This window comes from Pteropus medius, unplaced genomic scaffold (genome assembly GCF_902729225.1).
Source record: "Pteropus medius unplaced genomic scaffold, Ma_sr-lr_union100, whole genome shotgun sequence".
In the NCBI taxonomy this organism is placed as follows: domain Eukaryota; kingdom Metazoa; phylum Chordata; class Mammalia; order Chiroptera; family Pteropodidae; genus Pteropus; species Pteropus medius.
The window spans coordinates 7,149,202-7,170,521 of NW_024352785.1; the positions used below are offsets into that span (position 1 = coordinate 7,149,202).

The window sequence follows — 21,320 nt, forward strand, 5'->3', positions numbered from 1 at the left end:
GTATAAATTTGGGGATCCACAATTTTCTGTGGAAATGCACACAGAGTTTGTTATTTTTTTTTTATTAATTTTTAAATTTTAGGCATGTTTTCCAGGTGCCCTCATTTAATCCTTTCAGTGCCGTTTCAAGGATGAAATGCATTAGTATATGTAAAGTGCTGGCAACGGGATCAGACACATAAGTAAGTGGATCTGGTTAGCTGTCATTGTCGTCATCCTCACCATTCTAGGTGAGAATGCTCAGGGAGAGCAGTCAGAGAGCATGCCCAAGTTCACAAAAGCAAAAAAAAAAAAAAAATGGGGACGACAAGACTCAAACCCAGTTTCTCCTCTAACAGAACACAGTCTGTCAATATCGATCTCTGCCTCCCCAAAGCCACCTGACATGCTGCCATGAGGCCCCTGAGTGCTGGGGCCAGTTTTCAATGTCCCCAGCTGTTGAGCATCTCTGCTTAGTGCCCTTGTGATGTACTTTAGATGGACTTCTGATACCTACTGTCAAGAGTAATTTTCTCAAAAATATATGTTGCTCTGCTTCCTGTGTTTCTGATAAATAGCTGCCTTTCAAAAATAATTTGCCTAAACAAACAAACAAACAAACAAACAAATAGCAGTGTTTGAGGGCACCGAGGGTTTGCGCCTCCATGTTCATGTGTTGTATGGCTATTGAGGAAAGACTACTCTTAGAGCGGCAACTTCGTCTTGGCTCCATTAGGATTCTGGATCTAATTAAACTCAAGCAACATTGGTTATCAGAGTTTTGTCTTTTCTCTGTTTTCCATGGAAGGAAATGTTCAGCACGATACAAATATCCAGTAATCACTAAAGCTAATTGCAAAGGGTGTTTGCTGAGAAGCCGAATCGTTTTACTACAACCCCCAAGTGCGTACTCAAACACTTTCTCAAATGACCTAGCAACGGCCAATCTAATTCAGAATATCTTTCTTTCATGAGATGCATTTGAAACATGTTCACCATAAGTTTACTTTTCAAAATTTCAGTCAATTTAAAAACAAACTGCTTACAGGAGAATTAAAATTTTATTTTGATCAATGATCTGAAGATAGACAAACCATACACTACATAAAAGTAAAAAGTGATCGAGTCGAAGAGAAAGAACAGAAACACTTATCAGACCAGAGAGGCAGTGTGTAAACTACTACGAATGGTAATTCAGAAAGAAAAACAAGTTTAACCTGACTCTACTTGGAAACTCTTAATTAATGTAGTAGAAATGTAGACAGTTCTAAAGCTAGAAAAATGGAAAAATGGAGATGGGTAACAAGCCAATTATTAGTTACTACTATCATGAAGATACCAGGTAGCAAATAACAAGATAAGTGCATTTGATCTTCAGATTACATGTGGAGTACTACACTTAATCACAGTCAAAGTTGTGTTGCTCCTTTGGCTTTGTCTAAACAACGTAAGAACAGCTGATCAATTTAGTAAAAATTCACATTAATTATCAGATGAATTATTTCTATGATGCCAAAGAGCAAATTTAATTGAATTTCTGATTGAATTGATTGTGACAGTGTAGACGGTTAAGCCTCATAAAATAAAATTAAAGTTTAAAAAGCAGTCCTCATGAAAAAAAAAAAAGAAAAGAAAAAAGAAATAGGCTTAATGAAGATGAAATGAAAAGATGTGGAGACTTGGCTCCCAGACCTTGGTAACAAGATCAGAACAATTTAAGATTCTATTATCAAGAAGCGAGCAAAATAACCAAGGCCAGGGGCATTTATGATGTATAATTAGACCCAAGTCTCCACAGGGCAGCATGAAATGGAGACTCAGTTATGGTCCAGAGCATCCAGACTTCGGAAAGAGTCAAATACAGGTAATTAAGAATCAAAATTATGAAGATGAGAAGGGCTCAGAGAAGATGTGGGCAGAATTTCTGATGCTATATTAATTGGATTGGTCGGGTATATAATCTCAATTACCCAATCAATTAATCAAAAAATATTTACTAAGTACTTACTTTCTGTGAAGTATTGAATATTTGGTAGGTAGCTTTCAATCTTATAGAACGAACATCTTATCAAAGAGTATGCCCCATTAGTTTGGTCCGGAAGTGCCAACAAAGCAGACACATTTTTTTCAAAAAAAGTGTTTTTAGAACTAAGCCACCATATCCTGGGACATCTATTCAGGAAAGGAGTGGGCTAGTTAATTAATTCATCTTTTCAAGTTCTAATTCTCTTAACTACACCAACTGGAAATCCCTGATGTTGCCTGTTTCAAATAGTGGGTCCATTTCCTGCACAGTAGTCATTCTTTCGGCCAGTACTAACTGAGTCCCTAAAATGCAGCAGGCACTAAACTAAATGTTCAATCGTGTGCTGCCACCACCTCCCCCAACCCACACTCCCCACCCCCGCCCCCTACACTGATACACTGAGGTTCAGTAACTGCCTGGCAAATGTTCAAAGAACAGAATTTTAAGTCATGGTCCCACTAAGCCTTTTTAAAAAAACGCTTAAAGCACCTGGTCTTCCTAGGTGGTCTCCCATCCAAGTACTAACCAGGACCGACTCTGCTTAGCTTCCGAGATCTGGCACATTCAGGGTGGCATGGCCATAGGCACTAAGTCTTTTGGGTAACTTCCACTACCACGACTTAGACTTCGTAAAGGGCATGAAACAGTACTTAATAACAATCTCTTACTTGGGTCATGTTTATAAGGATCTTAGTCAATAGGTTTTGTCCATCTAACTACTAACTATAGTTTTTCCTTGAGAGTTCTGAATGTGGGCTGCCAAAGATGCAATATCTTCTCCTGATTTCTACTCTTTCCTATTTGAGAACGGGTCTGTGTCCGATACTGCTTTTATCCATTAAAAGTGTCCTCAAAATGCCTAGACCCATTTTAAACACAGTAACTTGTATAGCTGTCTCCCTGTTCAGCTACTGGACTGCAGTACTTTTCCCTGCTGGAATGATATCAAACACAATTCAGACAGGAAGGCTGTTACCTGCCCCAGTCATCAAAGGACAGTGGTGTGTGATGGTGATCTGAGTATGGGCTGGGAGGGGGGAAGGGAAAAAGAGCTAGAACCGGGCAGCCGCACCAAAACTTCTGTGCACATTATGACTCTCCCTCTTGTTTTAATTACTTATTGGTATGAGTCTCTGGCTCGTCTTTTAATGGCGACTATTCAGCTATTCTCCCTTTCTTTCCAATCAATGGCTCTGATTCCCAATTTCAGCTTAAAATGGACAGACTTTCCTTTCACTGGCCACACTCTCATATGTAACTCTTCTTCCTCCTCCTTTTTGAACACGAGTTACAATTGTATTTTAGTCTATGAAAGTAAAATGGTCTAAAACCAAAGGTTTAAAAATATCTCCAGCTAGATAATCCTAACACATTTAAGACAAAAAGCTTAGATTGGAAACCATTCTAAGGTAATACAAAGTAATAATTTTATTTATGAAGATTTCGCTACTTTGTCAAACCAGAGTGGATTATACTCTACTGTCATGACTACCTCAGATTGTTGAGACAAACTGCAAAGCTGCTGGAAAAACATTAATAACCTAGTGCATAATGGCACTCCACAGCCAATGTTTCGGATGTGCGAATCTACCCTGAAGTGAGATTCCTCTTTCAGCAGACCAGACCAAACTAACTTTTTAGACTCTCTTAGGACGGCTTCTGCCTAAACAAGTGTAAAAGAAGGAAACACAGAATTTAGGAATTGTTTTTGTAGTGTGCTTAGATTTCACTTAACTCTCCTCACCTCCCTACGTCCCTAACATTGAGCCTTCTTAAATGTTCAATGAAAGGGACTTTTCAGTAGTAAATTCACAATCTGTGCTTAAATATTTTATAATTGGAACTGTCACAACTCTGCAAAGTGATGGGCTGTTACGGGTTGTAAATCTCAAGGTGAGCTACTTGGTTCTGCCCAGAAGAAAACAAGCAGGTATTCACGTATCCGTGACCACTGACTCTTGCATTTATTCCACAGACATTTATTGATCACTAAGGAGGTGCTAAATTCTGGATAGGTTCTGCAACAGTTATCGGACTGATTCATGGATAAGGGATGTGTTCTAAGGTCCCACTAGAGCATGTCAGTGAAGGTTAGGGTTTTCTTCTACTGTGTAGAAAGAGAACACTAATCAAATTCACTAGGTGTTCTAGAGTTCTCTCTCAATGATGAAACTTTTCCACATCTAAATTTACCATCCTGCTGGTAGAGGAAAAGGAAAAAAATGAGGCACCGCAGACTCAACTACTACCAAAGAGAGATGATGCTGAGTTACTAAGGGTCAAGGTTCTTGTTTCAAGTTTCTAATCTTGGGAGAGTAGGAAAAACCCACAGAAATAAGGCAGTACAGCTAAACCACTAGAAGTGTGATAAGTGTACAAAGGAGCATGTGATTATTTCTGCTGGATGTACTGGGGTCTAGAAAATTACTATTTCGTCAGGAGGAGCATTCTTTCTAGGACTGAGTAAGCAGAGGCACAGAAGGAGGGACTCCTGGGACACATTAGAATAACAAGTGGCCTGCTTCCTCTAAGAAAATAAATTCCGCTGTGGCTAGAAATAAAGTATTCGTTCACATAGTTCCTGGTATGGCTGCCCAGCCACAAAAATTAAATTTATGAAGGTCTAAACACAGTAGTTGAAAAAAAATTTTTTTGAAACTATGAAGTGGGAGTGGGAAGAAAGAATTCAAGGAGCAACGCTTACTTATGTCACTTTTGAGAGACTCAGTGATAAGTCAGCCTCATCTGAAGGGGCTAAAAAGAGCTAGTGAAACCATTTCATGTTGAAAATCTTGCACCTGACGCATTCTAAGCTAGGAGTCTGTGCTGTATCCAGAAGAAATTCCAGAAAATTCCTTCTTGCTCTTCTTGGCTTTCCTCAACTTTTGCATATCATGTGATGAGATTCCCTTTAGATGGTCACCAGATTATTGACCAAATTAGTAAAAGCCTGTAGGCCTCAAATTGTAAACAATTTTATCATGATGATGTAAGTGTTGGCTTGAATTCTGAATAAGTACGTCTGGCTAATCAGGAAGAATTAGAGAGAGACAACCAGCTGTGTACTTGTGGTTGCAACTGATTAATAAATACATGGCTACACCCAGCTAGCCTCACAGAAGGGAAGCGTGGTGCCTCCTCTCAGGCAACTGGCACAGGAGCAACACCCTCTCTAGCCAGGAGGACACCTCTGAACTGCTAGGGTTTGTCAATGGGAGTGCTGCCATTTTCTCAAAAGAAAGAGGTTAAGTGTGCTCCGCCTTCCTTCCCAATTTTTTCTGCTTAGGGACTTTCTTCTCTCCGTCACTCCACCCAAGCCCAAAGGGAGTGAGAGGCAGCAATAAAGTAAGCTTACATTTAACCAGAAAATGTAAGTGTGTGCTCTTTCCCTTTGGGCACAATCAAAAGGCAAAAACCTGACAGGGCTGAAACCTGAGAGAGAGCCTCAGGCCGCCTCTAAGATACCACATCAGTGGCTTCCTATGGCTCAACACATCAAGTTCTTGACTTCTAGGACTAGTTTGTGAGGTCTGCCCTTGACAGCACGTAGACCCTAACTGGACAAGGGCATTCTCTATTACAGTAAAAATGCATTATGCTCTCTTGCAAGCATACCTTTATAATGCATTCCCTTTTTCTAGAATACACTTCCCTCTCATCTGAATCTACCCAGATATTCTTAATTCTTCATTTACTCAATATTTGTTAAGGACTGGTGCTAAACCCTAGGGATAAAAAGCTTAAGAAGGCATAGTACCTGCTCTAAAGGAGCAAAGAGTCCACTTCTAGGCTTCAAATTTTGTGCCAACTTCAATCAATAGTTAATGGTAGCTTATGCTGAAGATTTTGCAATCATATTCAGGATAAATAATGACTGTCAAGGTTGATTAGCAACGTCTGCCATCGGTGCAGCAGGAGTTAGTGATGGCATTCCTAGTCAGTACTCCTCGTCTCCACATTTCTCAGTATAGCAATGTGACCCCATAGAGGATGCTTCCATTCCTCTTAACTACTCACAGCAAAAGCACCACTTTATTCATTTATTCTGAGAATGTGGAGGAGGGGGTTGTGAAGGAGTCAAGAGCAAGAGAAGTAAAGGTCAGCTGGAGGCCATATATTTGCCATCTCTGAGTCTAGCTTAATTTCTACTCCCTTAAAAAAAGTTTTCCCCTACAATCCCCAGTCCTCAATAGCACACTCTTCTGCAGCTTATGATTTAGTACTAGATTATATTGCATAACATTGTTAAGTTTGTCATGCATGTTCGTCTTCCTCCCAAAACTAAAATATAAATCCACTGAGAGTATAGGCCAAGTATGCACTTTCTATAATGCAAAGAACTAAGTACAAATAAAATGCTCAAAAATCTCACAAAAAACCTTATTCAATTGACATGGGAATAGATGCATAAACCTACCACCAACTTTTCTCAGTCTCTTCAACACTTTCAGACATGGCATCTTTGTGTTCTTGGGATCATCTTCCTAATATCACAGAGTCAGATTACACTGGAAATAAGTGAGGGCTTTAAAGTCCTAACACTGAGAGGAAAGCTTGTCCTGGATCCCAGAGGGGAATTTTATGGCTGCAGGAAAAGTTGCTGTGAGCTTTGAGTACCAGTGCTGGATCACACTTCGAGAGCTAGCATCTCACCAGGTTACTCAGAGTGTGGCACTAAAAGCTGGTAAAGGTGAACAGTTGCAAGTCACTCTTTTTGGCAAGCGGCTTTATGGCTTAACCATATTTTTTTTTCTACTGTTAATAAATTACAGAAAAAAAAAACTTGCTGTGAAAACTAAAATACATTCACTTCAATTTCCTAGGTCTTTAGAAGGTAAAGACACACATGAATTCTAGTTCAGCAAAACTAAACATGATTAAGCCAATGAGGATGAATTTTAAAAGTCCAACTTAATAGATATTAGCATGCATAGACTAAATAGTTTTGCACTTCTAACATACATTTAACACTTTATTAAGCACTGTATATGAACTTTATAAACCCTCTGGGTGCCTGTAATTTAGTCGGTCAATGAAAGAAATGCATATGATCCCACTAACAAATAATGCAGGAGAGTGTGACTAGTGTTATACCCAGGTTAATACCAAGCCATTGCTAGTAAATGAATTTATATTTAGAATTTAGTGGAGAGCCATGTTAATGCTTAAATCCCAAACCATTACAGCGGCTCATATTTGTCATGCACTAACAGATCAATTTCAGAATCACTGCTATTTTTTAAACCACTGAGAAGAGAAATTCTTGAAGCTGTCCCCAGATCAAAATATGTCTAGAAATACCCATTTCTGATGAATGTAGACCCAATAAATGATATTTTTAGCAACCATAATTTCTACAGCTGTGGGCTGAGACTCATGGGTAACCTGTTTTCCAGTTCAAAGCAAAGGAGAAGTTTAAAATTGGAATCTTCTAATACATCTTGATCAATCAAGATGACATAGTCCAAGTATATTCAATACATTTTCCTCTGATATATCCTAATTGGATTTGCTGATAAAATTTCCTTGTCCCTGGTCTTTTCCTGTGTAACAAAGGAATTATTCAAGTAATTCAGGCAAATCCTTCCCACTCCTGTATCACTCCAGTAACATTTTAAATAACCAAGATGAATCAGACAAAATCAAGTTTTTTTAAAGCATAATTATTCAGATAATTATCTCAACCCTCCATTTCACTTTGCCTATGAGGATAAGGCCTTAAAAGCCCTTCTAGCCAGAAACATCACTAAGAAAATATGTGCAAGACCCAAGAAGTCACAGATTTTCACCCCAAGGCTCCCTAGCAGTCTAATGTAGATGAATACTTAACTTATGAAACTAGTAATCTGGAGGTTATTCATTTAGTTTAGTTTTAGAAGTCTATTTTCCTGTTTTAAAAGTATTCATATTAAGATTTAAGATGAAGTGAATTCCTTCTGTGTATTTATGATGATCTGATTTACACACAAGTTCTTAAGAACTGTATGGGTTAAAATAGAACATTACTTTGAATAGCTGTTTATTCCACAATTTCTGCTAAAACACTTCCTGCTTGAATTATCTATATAGCTCAAAAGGAAGCTGGACTAGGGTTAAACCCTGACAGCCACCCCATCCCTACTGATTCCTCAAAAGATTCCCAATTCTCTCCCTTACAGTGTGCTGAAAGAGAAAACAGTGCCATATAAAATTACTCTCTTAGGTACTCTTCCGCATCTCCATAATCAAGAATCACTGTGAACAACTTGCAAATTTACATTCCAAAACCCAGTGGCACAGCTATCAATAGGACCGCATTCCTCCTCAACCTTTGTCTTTTTCTTTAAAACAGGAAAACCTTATGTTAATGGAGAGATTATTCAAAGAGTCTCCTTGTAAGCCCATGAATGCCACTTCACAGACTACAGAAAGCAGAGCTCTATGAACGGTACAATGGAGTCAACTCATCTTTTTTAAAAGCTCAGCGTCAGCCTTAGAGAGAACTTAAATTGTTCCAATTCCTAAGTCTTTGTTAAAACATGAGTCCAATGCACAAACACACTCAGAGGCAAGTTTACCCAGAGGGTAGGCATGTTGACAATCAGGACTTAACCTTGACATTGGATTCTAAAATTTATTTATTCAAACTATTCAATAAGACCATCTGCACGTTCTTAAGTATTTTCCTCTCACTGACTTATCTAAAGCAAATGCCTTTAAAATAAAACACCTAAGCAAATACCAGACTCATATAAAATATAATCTTAGAAATTAAAATATAGCAAAAAGCCAAATATAAATTAAAGGATCTCTGTAGACTCACAATATCTTGCTAATTGTGTTAAAAGCGGTGGGGGCGGGAGGGGCAACTGGAGAAAGGAATGCTTACTAAAAAACTTAAAAAGTTGGGGAATGAGTTATTGAAAAGAATATTCTGTTCAATCAAGATATGGCAAACTACTCAAAATTAAAATTTTTAACAGTATTCCTGAGTTGCACAACCCCAGGGTCACTCTAAGATTCATGAGTGAATCTCTAAATTATTGCTGCGAAACACCATTTTAGGACATATAAAATGTCTAGATATTGATTCACTCTGTTTCAAATTCTGGAGTCTACCAATTAATTTCTTTTACTGGAATGAGCTGATTATAAATTTGTATTTGGAATAAGCCCTTTACTAAACAGGCTGAAGGCACTGAAATTAGATCCTCTTTAGTTTTTTAAATTATGTAAATGGAATAACATGTTTAACAGAAAGGGCATGTTTATATATCTTCTAGAGGTGGCCAGGTGTTAAATCTACTGCTTCCCCAGCACTAGTTTTTATTGTATGTGGGCTAAGGCTTTAAGTAAGCCAGTTACAGATCAGCAAAGTAATTTTATTTTTAATCAAGGAAAGAAAATAACTTCATTTCATCAGAAAGAAAACAGAGGAGGCACAACAAAACACCTCTGATCATAGTTTTTCAAAAACAAATTGAAACATTTTTTTATATTAATATGTGCAAAGACTTTTAAGAGCTCAGACCTCCCGGAATAAGGGAATTGCTAGAAAGTTACTTGGAATCACCCACAGACAATAACTGTCGGTGGTTTCATTTCAGGCAATGGACTTGTGCCAAAAGGGACTGACATCTTGATGAAAGGATCACCAAAAAGTTGTAAGAATTTTTCCATGAGTAAAAATCCTTCCAAGAGCAACAAATTGTGATTTCTCATTCTGCCACCATACATAAACGGCAACTGTAAAAAATTAACATGTAATGATAATTTGAATTTGCTCTTCTGCATTCAAATTGTTCCAACTTTCATCATTCTCAGCTTTGGCAGATATGCTTGTTTTCCGCAAAGCTTGTTCCACTCACTACTACAGAAACATGGTATTTACTCTCTGAGCTTGATCTAAAGAGCTAGTTTTGGCAGGGTCTGTGGTCAAATTTGTGTCCAATCAAATTGGTCACCTGACATACTACAACATACATGGACCTTCATGATCTATGTATGTTATAGTATGACACAGAGAGTAAGGTTCTGGGATGCAGAGCTAGAAGGCAAGATGACGTGGCCCATCTCAAGAAAAGATAATTAAATAAAAATGCCTTGTAGCACTTTATTTTGTTACCATCCTGGTACTCTATATGACAATGGCTAATTAGGAATTTAAAACGAAGTTAGGAACCATTTATACAAAACTCATGGATCAGTTTAATTTTTTGTTCATCCCATTTATTCTTCTACCACAAGTTCCTCAGTTTGATTATTATGAAATTCTGAACAACAGCTATTTTATTTGGTGCTTCATAACCCACCTGTTGAAATGACAGGTGAGGAATACACAAAAAAGAGTCTACTTGTTAATAGGATTCAAACTGAACTCATTTAATTGCTTCTGATTCATTTTTCTACTTGGAAGCTTATACTTGGGTTGTTCTCAAAGAAAATATCAAGTATATCAGATTCAATTGATTCATTAAATTCCACCCTCGTTTAAAAAAAGGAAAAACTAAAACTAAATTTGGAAATTACACATTCTAAGTGACAAAGAGGTGTTTTAAAGAGTATAAACATCTGCAGTAGGACATGCTGTACTTATCTGAAAAGTTTCATGACATTTCTATTTTTTTAGTTCAACTTTTTTCCAAAGAGGAAATTTTTTCATAGAAGATTAATATACTCAGCTGTATTTAATGTGTATTTCATCTATTCTTTATTTAATCAGGCATCAAACACTAAACTGCTTTTTCTGTAGATCATAATGTCTGTCAGAAATAGTTACATTTTCATTTAGAGGAAAACATGCGTGGCTTCTAAAACTGAACAGATGTCTCTCATAAACGAAGGTTATAAACCAACAAAAAATAATGCTAATTATAACGGAGATACAACTGACAGTGTATTACTATAAAAGTCCATGTTCTTCATATACTGTTCTTAAGGATAGCAGATACTATAGCAATTTGATTAGCTGGACACAGACCCCTACTTTTTGGGTAAGTTCTGGCTATCACTAATACAAGACCCACTGCTTTGCTGAGCCCTACTGCTGTCACCCTTTCCATGCAAGCCACAACACATCACTCTTCTTAAAGAACAGAATGGTTTCTGTTGTTTGAGTTAAATAAATCTTCACTTCTGAAAAAGGAATTTCAGTGTTCTATTCAAAATGATTGGAAAAATCAAAAGATCTAATTCACCACATCCAATTCATATAAATTACTATACTGCAAAGCTCCCACATGCTGGAGATAGAACCATTTAAAGGTCACATGGTGTAGGAACAATGAAGGTTTGAGGTGAGACGAAGGTGGGTCGTTGATATTCATACGAATAAAGACTTTTAAGAAGCTACTGAGAATCTCCTCTGATGACCAATTCTTACCATTTTGAGAATCATAACAGTCTTGGCCTTGTACCCTCCCTTCTTCAGTCCAGGGAGACCAACCTGCAAAATATGTTTAAATACAGTAGACAAATTGCCTCACCACAGGTCAGCAAATGAAAAATGCCTGCTTAGAGGTTACAGATAAATAACCATTTTCTGTGGTTAAGTTACATGCAAATTATTGTTACCACTGGGGCTTCTGAAAGAGCTTTGCAAGAGGTCTATATGGTTAAACGGGGGGACAAAGGAATCGTTGGTACCTGGCTTCGCAGAGTCCTGGGCTATTCTTAGCAATCGGTTCATTTTTAAATTGCAGTTCAAAAGGTTTAGCAACTTAAAAGTGGAACCAAGGGATAAAAATAGATTGTTTTCTGGCTGCTCTTTGTTCCCAGACATACTACTGGCAGTATATTTGCAATCAAGACAGCAGAATAGGAATCAGCCTTCCACCCGTGTAGTGTAATGCCTCAGAGTGGATATTTTTGGAAATGGCACTGCATTACATAACCTTCCGTGTTAAAAAAAAAAAAAAAAAGAAAAGCTTGCCTTACACTGGGGGGGGGGGGAGTCAGGAATATACACCATTATGTCCTTCTCCCTAAACCAAATCAACATTAATGTGCATGCTGCAGTGATTTTCCCCCTCAATCTTTAAGTCAACAGAACACAGTTCTTTTGTTAAGACAAAAATTAAGATGAATGGAGAAACTAAAAGTTCTCTAAAAGGGTATCATAAGCTCTTAGAGTTTTCCTGTAATGTTATCATATATACATATAAGTGCATATCATATTATCATCATCAAGCAAAAAGCATTTATTTTTAAGCCCTCCCTTCCTCCCACAAAGTTCAACTGCTTTATAAGAAAAGGTAGGAAAAAAGTGTTGCAAGATCAAATGCCCGAAAAGACCCTTGGCGGCAGCAGCAGCGTAGAAAGAGTAATAAATAGTGTGAGGATGAAGGACACAAATTCATTTGATAAAGGGGGGGGGCGCATGCCCAAAAGTGCATTTAATGCAAAGAAACAAAACAGTTCCTAACAATGCTTTACGAGCACGAAGAACAAAAATTAACCGCACCAACAGGCAGAAAACCCCACCCCTTCTCCCAAAGAATTCTCCCTCTTAACTTGTACATTAAAAAAAAAAAAGCAGCCCAAGTTAAATTCCAGCTTTAATGCAGCAGGACCAAAATGCCAGAATCTCTCCAAGGTACATGCTTCAGCTCTTTACAATTTTGAGGGAAGAAGCATGAACTCTGCAGGGTTGCAGGGTCCATCCAGCTAAGAGCAAAAGCAAGGAATCAACACAAAAGAGAAAGCAGCGCTCCCGGCCGGGGATGGGAATGGCATATACTTACAGACAAAAGCCCCGCTCCCTGCTCACTCTCTCCTCTCTACACCTGAAACACAAATGTGGATGAAAAAGGGCATCATGCAAGAAAGACAGCTGTGAGGGGAAGAGAGGGAGGGAGGGGGAGGGAAAGGGGTGGAGGAAGAGGAGGGAGGAGGGGGAAGGGGAAACAAAACCTAAACCGGCTTCACTTAAGTGCAGCCTTGGAAAAAGGAGGGGAAGGTCTCCCTGCCTCGCGCTCTCTCTTCAACTGTGTGTGTGAGTGTGTGTGTGTATCTCTCTTTCTCTAAGAGAGTGTCTCTGAGTCAGTGTCTGTCTGTCTCTCTCTTTCTCCTGCTGCCGCTGCTGCTAGTGTGCTAGTGAACAATGAGCTAATTCTGATGGGACTGGCACGGCGCCAGCGCCCCAGCCTTGCTGCCACTGTGCTGCCGCGGCGGGGCCAGACTGCTTACTCGGCAGGAATCGGTGACTCGGGGCCCCGTCGGCGAGCGGCCAAAGCGCGCGCCCCGGCACCCCGCACCCCTGGCGCCCTGAGCCTCCCCCACTGAGCCCGCCGGGCCCCTGGGGGACAAAAGGGCCCGCAGATGGGCGCGCCGCCCGGGCCCCGCCCCCGAGCCCAGCGCGCGCACACCGGCCCGGCCTCTCCCGGCCCTGGCGGGCTCTCCGCCTCGACGTGCGATTGCTTTTCAGACAAATAAGGAGGCGGAGTAGGCGGTTTGGGGGCGCGCCAACCGTGAAGGCGGCCAGGGCGCTCCACAGCCCGGCGGCCAGCCAGGGCCGCGGGGAGAGGCGGCGCGGCCCGTACTGTAATAATAAACCTGCGGCAGAGGGCATCTGAGGGAAAGAGGACGGCGATGGGCCGCAGCCGCCTTCCCTTTTATGCGCCTGTCCCGAGCGAAGCAAAAATGGTGCCTGCGGCGGCGGCAGCACAGAGGCACACAAAGAGCCGGCGCCGCACGCGTGTGCGCACGGCCCCGGGTGGGCCCGGCCGCCCCGCCGAGTACGCGCGCCCAGCGCCCACCCGGAGGAAGCCCGGGGCAGAGCACCCCCAAGGCCGGGCCTGGAGGCCTGTGGCTGCGCGCACGCACACAGACACACACATGGACACGCGCGTGCACAGACTGCATGGGCTGCGACCTGGTGTGATCACCCCAAGACATATTCCCCTGGTAATCTCTTCTTTCCCCCCGCTCTTTATCCCACTGAAATTGTACTTTTTAAAATTGGAGATTGCTTTTTTTTTTTTTAAGTGCTTTGCATTTCTAATTTAAGAAAAAAAAACCCTCATCTTTCATATTTAAAATCTATCTTTTCATAGTAATGTAATAGCTCAAAATTTTGCTACAAACTCAGACAAACTGGTTTGTTGCCAACAAAATGAGAATCATTTTATACTACATGTCAGATGTTAGGGAGGAAGATTATTTTCTAATTAAATTGCTTTGCCAAGAAAAAAGTATACAAAGGATCATAATGTCTTCTAAATTTACCATCCACATTTTACTTCTAATCATTAAAGCAATATTTTCTATAACAGCCAAAGGAAAGGGAGAAAGAGAATTTACAAAAACATTTATAGAATGCCTTATTTTTTAATTTTAGTATTTTGGGGGCACAGAAATAGCACACCTTAAAAGTAATATTTTACATTCTTAATTCTAAAGAGTAATATTTTACATTCTTAATTCTAAAGAGTAAATTCTCTATAAGCTTATCGCTAGGACTATAGATCCTCTTTTCACACTATAAAAGCCACTGCAGCAGCAAATACTTATTAGATTGCCAGTGGGTGTTATGTTTAAGGGACACGCAAGGAGCTTCCTTGAATTAATCTAAAATATTACAGTTATTTTCCTGCAAAAAAAAAAAAAAGACTTGACTTTGGAGCCATTGCTAGGAACAAAGGGAAGAAATAACTCAAACTTCCCCGATGTCTTCAGGGTCAGAGTTTACCTTCCAGGAAAATGATGGAAGGAAGGGCTGAGTAGTAAGTGGAGCAATGGGAGAGGGCAGAAGCCTGGGGTCTGCTTCTTCACTCTGAAGCTCTAGCAAGCTGGTCAAGGGCACCTGAACATTGAGGTCTTAGTCATTCACCTCAGTCAGGCTTGAAAAGAAACCTAAGAGGACACTGACACAAAAATCTATCCCAGGAAGATGCTTCTATAATAAAACACACACAAAAGTTGCTTCTATAATAAAACACACACACACACATGCACACACACACACTTTAGTGTTTATGTATAACTTACCAAAGATATCTTTTCAAAACACAGGGGAATTTGGAATTTGTTATATGCTAATTTTTCTTCATGTAGCCACAGAGAGGTGACATCAGTAATTTTAAGAAACAAGAATACTGGGTCAGAATCATAGTCTACTGTGTTCCAAAAAAAGGTCACCAATCCAACTATCCAAGAAACATTCTTGAGTCTTTCTGGGTATAGAAGACTACGCTAACCACTAGTGACATAAAGGAACTCACACAGTGTCGCTTCACTCGGGAAATGTAATAATAGCTGTCTCACAGTGCTCCTGTCCATCATGCTCTGCCCCTTTCCCATCTATCCTGCAGGTTATATGAGATGCTCACTCTCTGAAAATCTTTCTAATCATGGTACCCACCGTTCCATTATAGAATAAAGACTGTAATTAGCCTTCCACTCAAAACTCGCCACAATGTGACCACAATTTAACTTTCCAGCTTTATTGTCCATCTCTTTCATCTCTTTCCCAATAGTGGAATATCAGTCCTTCGCTTCAGTCTAATTGATTATTTAAGGCATATATTCATCCCTAGACCATTAATAGTTAGGAAGCAAAGTCACAGAAATACTGTCTTAAACCAGGGTGTCTCAACTTCAGTACTATTGAGAGCTGGATGAATAATTCTCGGATGGAGCCAAGGGGCAGGGTGAGGTGAATATGGAGAGGAGAGGAGCTTTCCTGTTCATTGTAGGATGTTTAGCAGCATCTCTGGCCTCTAGCAGCTGGATGCCAGTAGTAATCCCCAGTTGTGACAACCGGTTATGTGTCCAGACATTGTCAAATGTCCCTTGGAGGAGCAAACTCACCCTTGATTGAGAACCACTGGCTTAAACAATCAGATTCATTCCTCGAGATGGGAAAGCGGTGGCCTTCTTTGAGCCATGTGAACTGTATGTGGGAAGGACAGAGACCCATACAAAACCAAGGTTTTCTTAGGAAAGAGGAAAAAGAACTCGGCAATTTCCTTATCTTCATGGAATTTATGGTCTGGGATGAGGGAGTGCAGAAACAATCAAAGCCAAAGTTATAGTGCAGTGTGGTAAGGACAACTGTAGAGCTCTGCAAAGGGTACAGTGTGAGCACCAAGGCATCTTTCTAAATCAAACCGGGGGTTCAAAGAAAGTTTCCTAAAGGAGGTGATGCTTAAACTAAATTTGTGAAGAATGAACAAAAATCAGAAAATTGAAAACGGGGGGAAAGACTTTGTAGGCAGGGGCAGGGACAAATCATGAGCTAAGAAATGTGATCGAAGACCCTTGAGTCAGAACCTGCCCCTTGTCTTCTGTTCCCGATATGTATACCAAAGAATAGTCCATCAGAGGATTTGGTCAAAAAGAAGATGCATTTTCGATGCAGAGTTTTTCTTCAAGCTTCTTTAGATATTTCATTCTCAAATGTATCTTCATACATCCAACTGTATCTCAAATATATATTCCCCCAATTTCATTTATTTTCAGTCTATATCACTGCTTGGGTCCCATGAGTCTGAGTTCTAGGTGAAAGGCTAAATATAAAATGCTTAGAGCCAAATTTATGTGACCCTGGAGAAGGTATTTAACCTATGTGTCTGTTTCTTCATCTTTCAGTTGGGCTTTATACCGTAATACTAAGGTGCTGTATTATGTAAAATTGCATACAGTGTTTGGCATTTTCGTTGGTACATACATGGTACCAACAGGTATTATAGGTAGTTTATAGAATAAAACTTACATGATGTATCATGATCTGCCCCACCTCTCCTTCTAGCCTCATCTTTAATCCCTCCCTGGTCAGTCTGAATGATGTGTGACTTTTCAGTGAGTGATTGTTGCATGACTCTTGGGCCTTCTCACTTGCTATTCCTGTTGCCAGAATGCTTTTTTCCCCTTCTTCACAGTGTTAACTATCGTTCATTCTTCATAAATTTACTTTAAGCATCACTTCTTTTAGGAAACTTTCTTTGGACCCCTTGTCTGATTAGAAAGAAGTCTTGGAGCTCATCGTGTGCCTTGTCCAGAGTGCTGTGATTGTCCTTATCACATTGCACTGTAACTTTGGCTTTACTTTTCTGTTTCACCACTAGACTGTAAATTTCATGAAGAAACAGAGAGTAGTTGACATTACTGGTTACCTGCCTAACACTCATCTCTTTCTTCCTACTCTTTCTTGATGAAACCCTGATTTTGTCCTGGTCTCCATCCTTCCCCCATACAGCCCACAAGTCCCAGGGAAGGTGACCCCAAGAAATAGATACTAATTCTTTTAGCCAATTAGTGTATTGAATTGTTTGGATTTGCTAATGGGCTCAAGATGAGCATGTGACCTAAGTTCAACCAATCAGACTAAAGGAAAATAATTGTATTGCATGCTTGAGCTGAGAAACTGAATTTTATGCTTAAAGCAATACAGAACTATTGAAGAAATTTAATCTGAAAGTGATATGAACAAATTTTTTTCCTAGAAAGATTATTGTGAAAGCAATTCGAAAGATGTGTTTGAGTAGGGAGAAGGGGCAGAACTGAGGAAGTGGAGATGATTAAGAAGGAGACTTTCACAGTAATCCAGATGAGAATTATGAACAGCCCAAATTGTGGTGGAGGCCATGGGAAAGAAGAGGGAAGAGGTCAAGTTAAACCAGAGAGGTGGGATTGCAGGACTCATTAGGGCAGGGGGCCCCAACCTCTGGGCCATGGACCGGTACCAGGCCATGGCCTGTTAGGAACTGGGCCGCACAGCAGGAGGTGAGTGGTGGGCCAGGGAGTGGACCTTCATTTGTATTTGCAGCCGCTCCCCAGCACTAACATCACCACCTCAGCTCCACCTAAGATCATCGGGTGCATCGATTTACAACAAGTAAATTCTCAGGGGCACCGATCCCTGGTGCCAAAAAAGGTTGGAGACCGCTGCCCTAGAAGCTTGATAGAGGACCAGAGATTAGCTGGAGAAAAGAATCCAAGACGATTGCAAATTTTTGGCTTTGTGACCACTTGGATGCTGTTGGTCTTTCCTAAAACAGAAAAATATAGGAAGAATAGTGGATTCGTGAGGAAAAGGGGGTAATAATGAGTTCAATTTTATATGTGTTGAGTGTAGAACTCACATTTAATATTCCAACAGCAAGCCTTGGGTAATTTTATCAACATTTCTCCTTTCCTCATGCTTTCTTCCTGTGATAGGCTTAATTTTGTCTCTTCCAAAATTTATATGTTGAAGTCCTAACCCCCAGTACCTCCGAATGTGACTGTATTTGGAGGTAGGGTCTTTAAAGTGGTAATTAATATAAAGTGGGGTCCTTATAAGAAGAGGTGATTAGGATACAGGCACACACTCAGAGAAGGCCATGTGAAAACACTGGGAGAAGATGCCCATCTACCAGCCCAGGAGAGAGGCCTCAGAAGATATCAACCTTGATAACAGCTTGATCTCCAGAACTATGAGAAAATAAATTTCTATTGTTTAAGCCACCTAGTTTGTGGTACTTTGTTATGGCAGACCTAGCAAACTAATAATCCGCCCTTACATCAAACATTCAGAAGCCAACAGAATTTGTAATATTTCTGTTTGTTATGAGGTTTAGGATATTGTAAAATAGAAAGTCCAAGAAAGAGCCTGAGGCTAAAGAAGTAATATGTCCATCAAGGGTAAGGCTTTGTCCAAACAAAGAAAGTCACATTCACTATGAAGAAGACAGTTGCAGTCATGGAGCCTCATCTGAAATTCATGGTTCGTGGTTCTCAAAACAGCATTCCAAAACACATAAGGAAACGTATTTACAGTCGACCCTGTCCACTTGCAACTTTCCAGCTGTGTTTACACAGCTGCTGAAGGCAGCACAGATGAGGAGGATTCTCCACTTTACCACTGAGAAATCCACACTAAGAATAAATTCAGAAAAGTGCCTTCATATTTGAGAATTCATTAAGTCTCAGGAAGGAACACGAAACACCAACTGAGCCATTGATACTGGGACACTGGCAATGAAAAGAGGAAAAATAGCTGTAAATTTAGCAAAATGTGAACTCCAAGTATGAAAGAGAATATAGGATGACTTGTAACCTGTGTCACTCTATAAAATGCAATGATAAACAGCATTTAAAATATAAAGGGCAATTGTAAGAGGCAAGGAACTTTTGAAAATCATGGTGCTCTCAATCTTGTATTTTGTCCAACATCTGGAAATAATCAAAAATCCCTGGAAAAGTCAAGTTAGCCCTCCTGGAGGTGAAGAACAAGCTGGCTGTTGCAGAAACAAAGAGATAAGTGGAAGGAATGTCTCAAAGGAAGATTTATCCAGATTATCCTACCATGCAAAACAGACCATATGAAACACATTTAAAAATTGCCTTTTGCTTGCCTTAAAACTTATCTGAATGGTGGTACAAAACTTTTAAAATAATACTGGAGGTTAATGCTAATCCAAAACAAGTAAAAGGAAATTATTTTAAAATCTCAGTGTGTGAGTGTGAGTGTGTGTGTGTGTGTGTGTGTGTGTGTGTGTGTGTGTGTGTGTTAGCTAATTAGCCCTAACAAAGAAAAAATTTTTTTCCCTTGGGAAATTCTGAATTTTAAAATCAATTAAAGTAATCGATGGGTAGTCTCCAAAACAAAGGAAATGCAAAAATGTGCTCTAAGATGCTAACAAAAGATATAACATTCTGTTACATGAAGGTAGTGCTTGTCTTATCATTCAAGAGGGGGAGGAACAAAAAATGTCTCTGGATTTAAATACCCCTTGATACTGTGTAGTGGTTAAGATGAAATTCCATACAGACTCAATCTAATTTTGAAATTAGCTCAAGCACCTTGATAGATGAATGAAATTCTGTCCCATCACAGTGGGATTCGGTAGCCTTAGACTCTAGGATTCAGTCAAGGCTGAGATAGTTAGGGTTATAGTTTGGTGCATTCACCTCACCTGACTGCCTTTCTCACGTGACCACTCAGTGGAACGTGGAGATGGAAGGCGGAGGCTGACCAAAATGAGAAACAGCTAGTTGGAAGACAGAAGACTGCCTTTAGAATGAGGTTCTTCTTTGCAAAATGGGACAACTTAGCTCCTCTTCTTCTGAAGGTATTCAAGAAGGTAAACCCTTTCCAGAAACTTCATATGGTGTGGTCCCCTGGCATTCGTGGAAATACACAAGTTAAGAATATTAAAGGTATTTGCGTGTAACAATAATATTAATAATTTCACACACGTTTATTGTACTTTCCTTTTAAACTTGTTAAAAATATATACACATACATACATATATGTGTATATATGTATATATATGTGTGCGTATGTATGTGTGTGTGTACATACATACGCACACATATATAGTCACAAGAACCAGATTATATATATATATAAAATATGTATATATACATATAATGTATATATGTATTGCATTGTATATGTATATATATGTATATATACATGTATATATGTATATATATAATATATACATGTATATATATATAATATATACATATTATGTAATACGTATATATTATATACATATATAAAATCAGTCACAAGAACCAGATAAAGAAGCAGGTGGAAAAATGAAAGGAATCATTTAGCATCACAGCTCTAGTTAGTAACTGACTGGACTCTCTAAACCATGATTGGATTGCATTCCTTTTCACTCAAAGCCCTCAATTTCTCAGAAAATAGCATTTGAAACAAGCATTCCCCATGTGCAGGCAGATAGATCATATAGTCCTTGTATTAATTCTGTGACATCGGTTTCTCACTTCACAGATGAAAAACTGAGGTGGGGAGAGGTCAAACCATCCAATTACTTAACACAGTGTAAACAATGGAGCTGGGACTTGAATGTAGAAAGTCTGACTACAGAATTCCATTCTTACCCATCATGCGCTTGTGCCTCCCCTGTTTTACTGTGAGGCCTACAGATGTCCAGATCCAGGGGGTACAGGTTAGTCCTTCACTCCTTGATTTCCCTTCATTTCTTGGCCGTCCTTTCTGGCTTCTTCTTTGACTTTTTCACAGACTCATTTTCCTTCTTCTACCCCATAAATCCTGAAAATTTATAGGAATGAGATAGTTCTGCAGGCAAAACAATTTGTAAAAATGGCACCTAAACTCTTCCTAAAACAAGTTGTGATTCTTCGAGGTGATTGATTTATTTCACAAATAGTTTTTTAATGATGCCATGTGCCACTTATTCCACCAAATACTGGTAATGACATATTGTCAGAAAACAAAACTGAAAAACCAAGGGTCTCTTCCCACCGCCCCCCCACCACATATTCATTTACATATCTATCATTACAGTTCCTTTTAAAAGTGCACAGATTTCATACTTCAGGTTTATCTTGGTGTTGGTGGTGTATGTAGCCCGCCAT

At 39.5% G+C, this 21,320-nt stretch overlaps 1 protein-coding gene and 1 pseudogene across 14 annotated transcripts in view; both read right to left on the bottom strand.

Annotated features, from left to right (window-relative positions):
* Positions 1-21,320, bottom strand: part of NREP (neuronal regeneration related protein) — a 300,569-nt gene that overhangs the window by 15,204 nt on the left and 264,045 nt on the right. For 2 of the 14 annotated variants that reach the window (XM_039848439.1, XM_039848431.1), the window contains exons 3-4: positions 12,727-12,768; positions 11,367-11,429 (exon numbers count right to left, since the gene is read on the bottom strand). The exons of 1 other annotated variant lie outside the window; for it this stretch is intronic. In XM_039848439.1, the coding sequence (XP_039704373.1) occupies positions 11,367-11,381 (15 nt within the window). In that variant the 5' untranslated portion in view covers positions 11,382-11,429; positions 12,727-12,768. Of the gene's footprint in view, positions 1-11,366; positions 11,430-12,726; positions 12,860-12,895; positions 13,086-13,171; positions 13,291-19,881; positions 20,054-21,320 lie in introns of those variants that run through there. 11 more of the 14 variants (XM_039848436.1, XM_039848437.1, XM_039848438.1 and 8 more) reach the window with 11 other exon arrangements.
* Positions 2,483-2,591, bottom strand: LOC120591044 (uncharacterized; annotated as a pseudogene).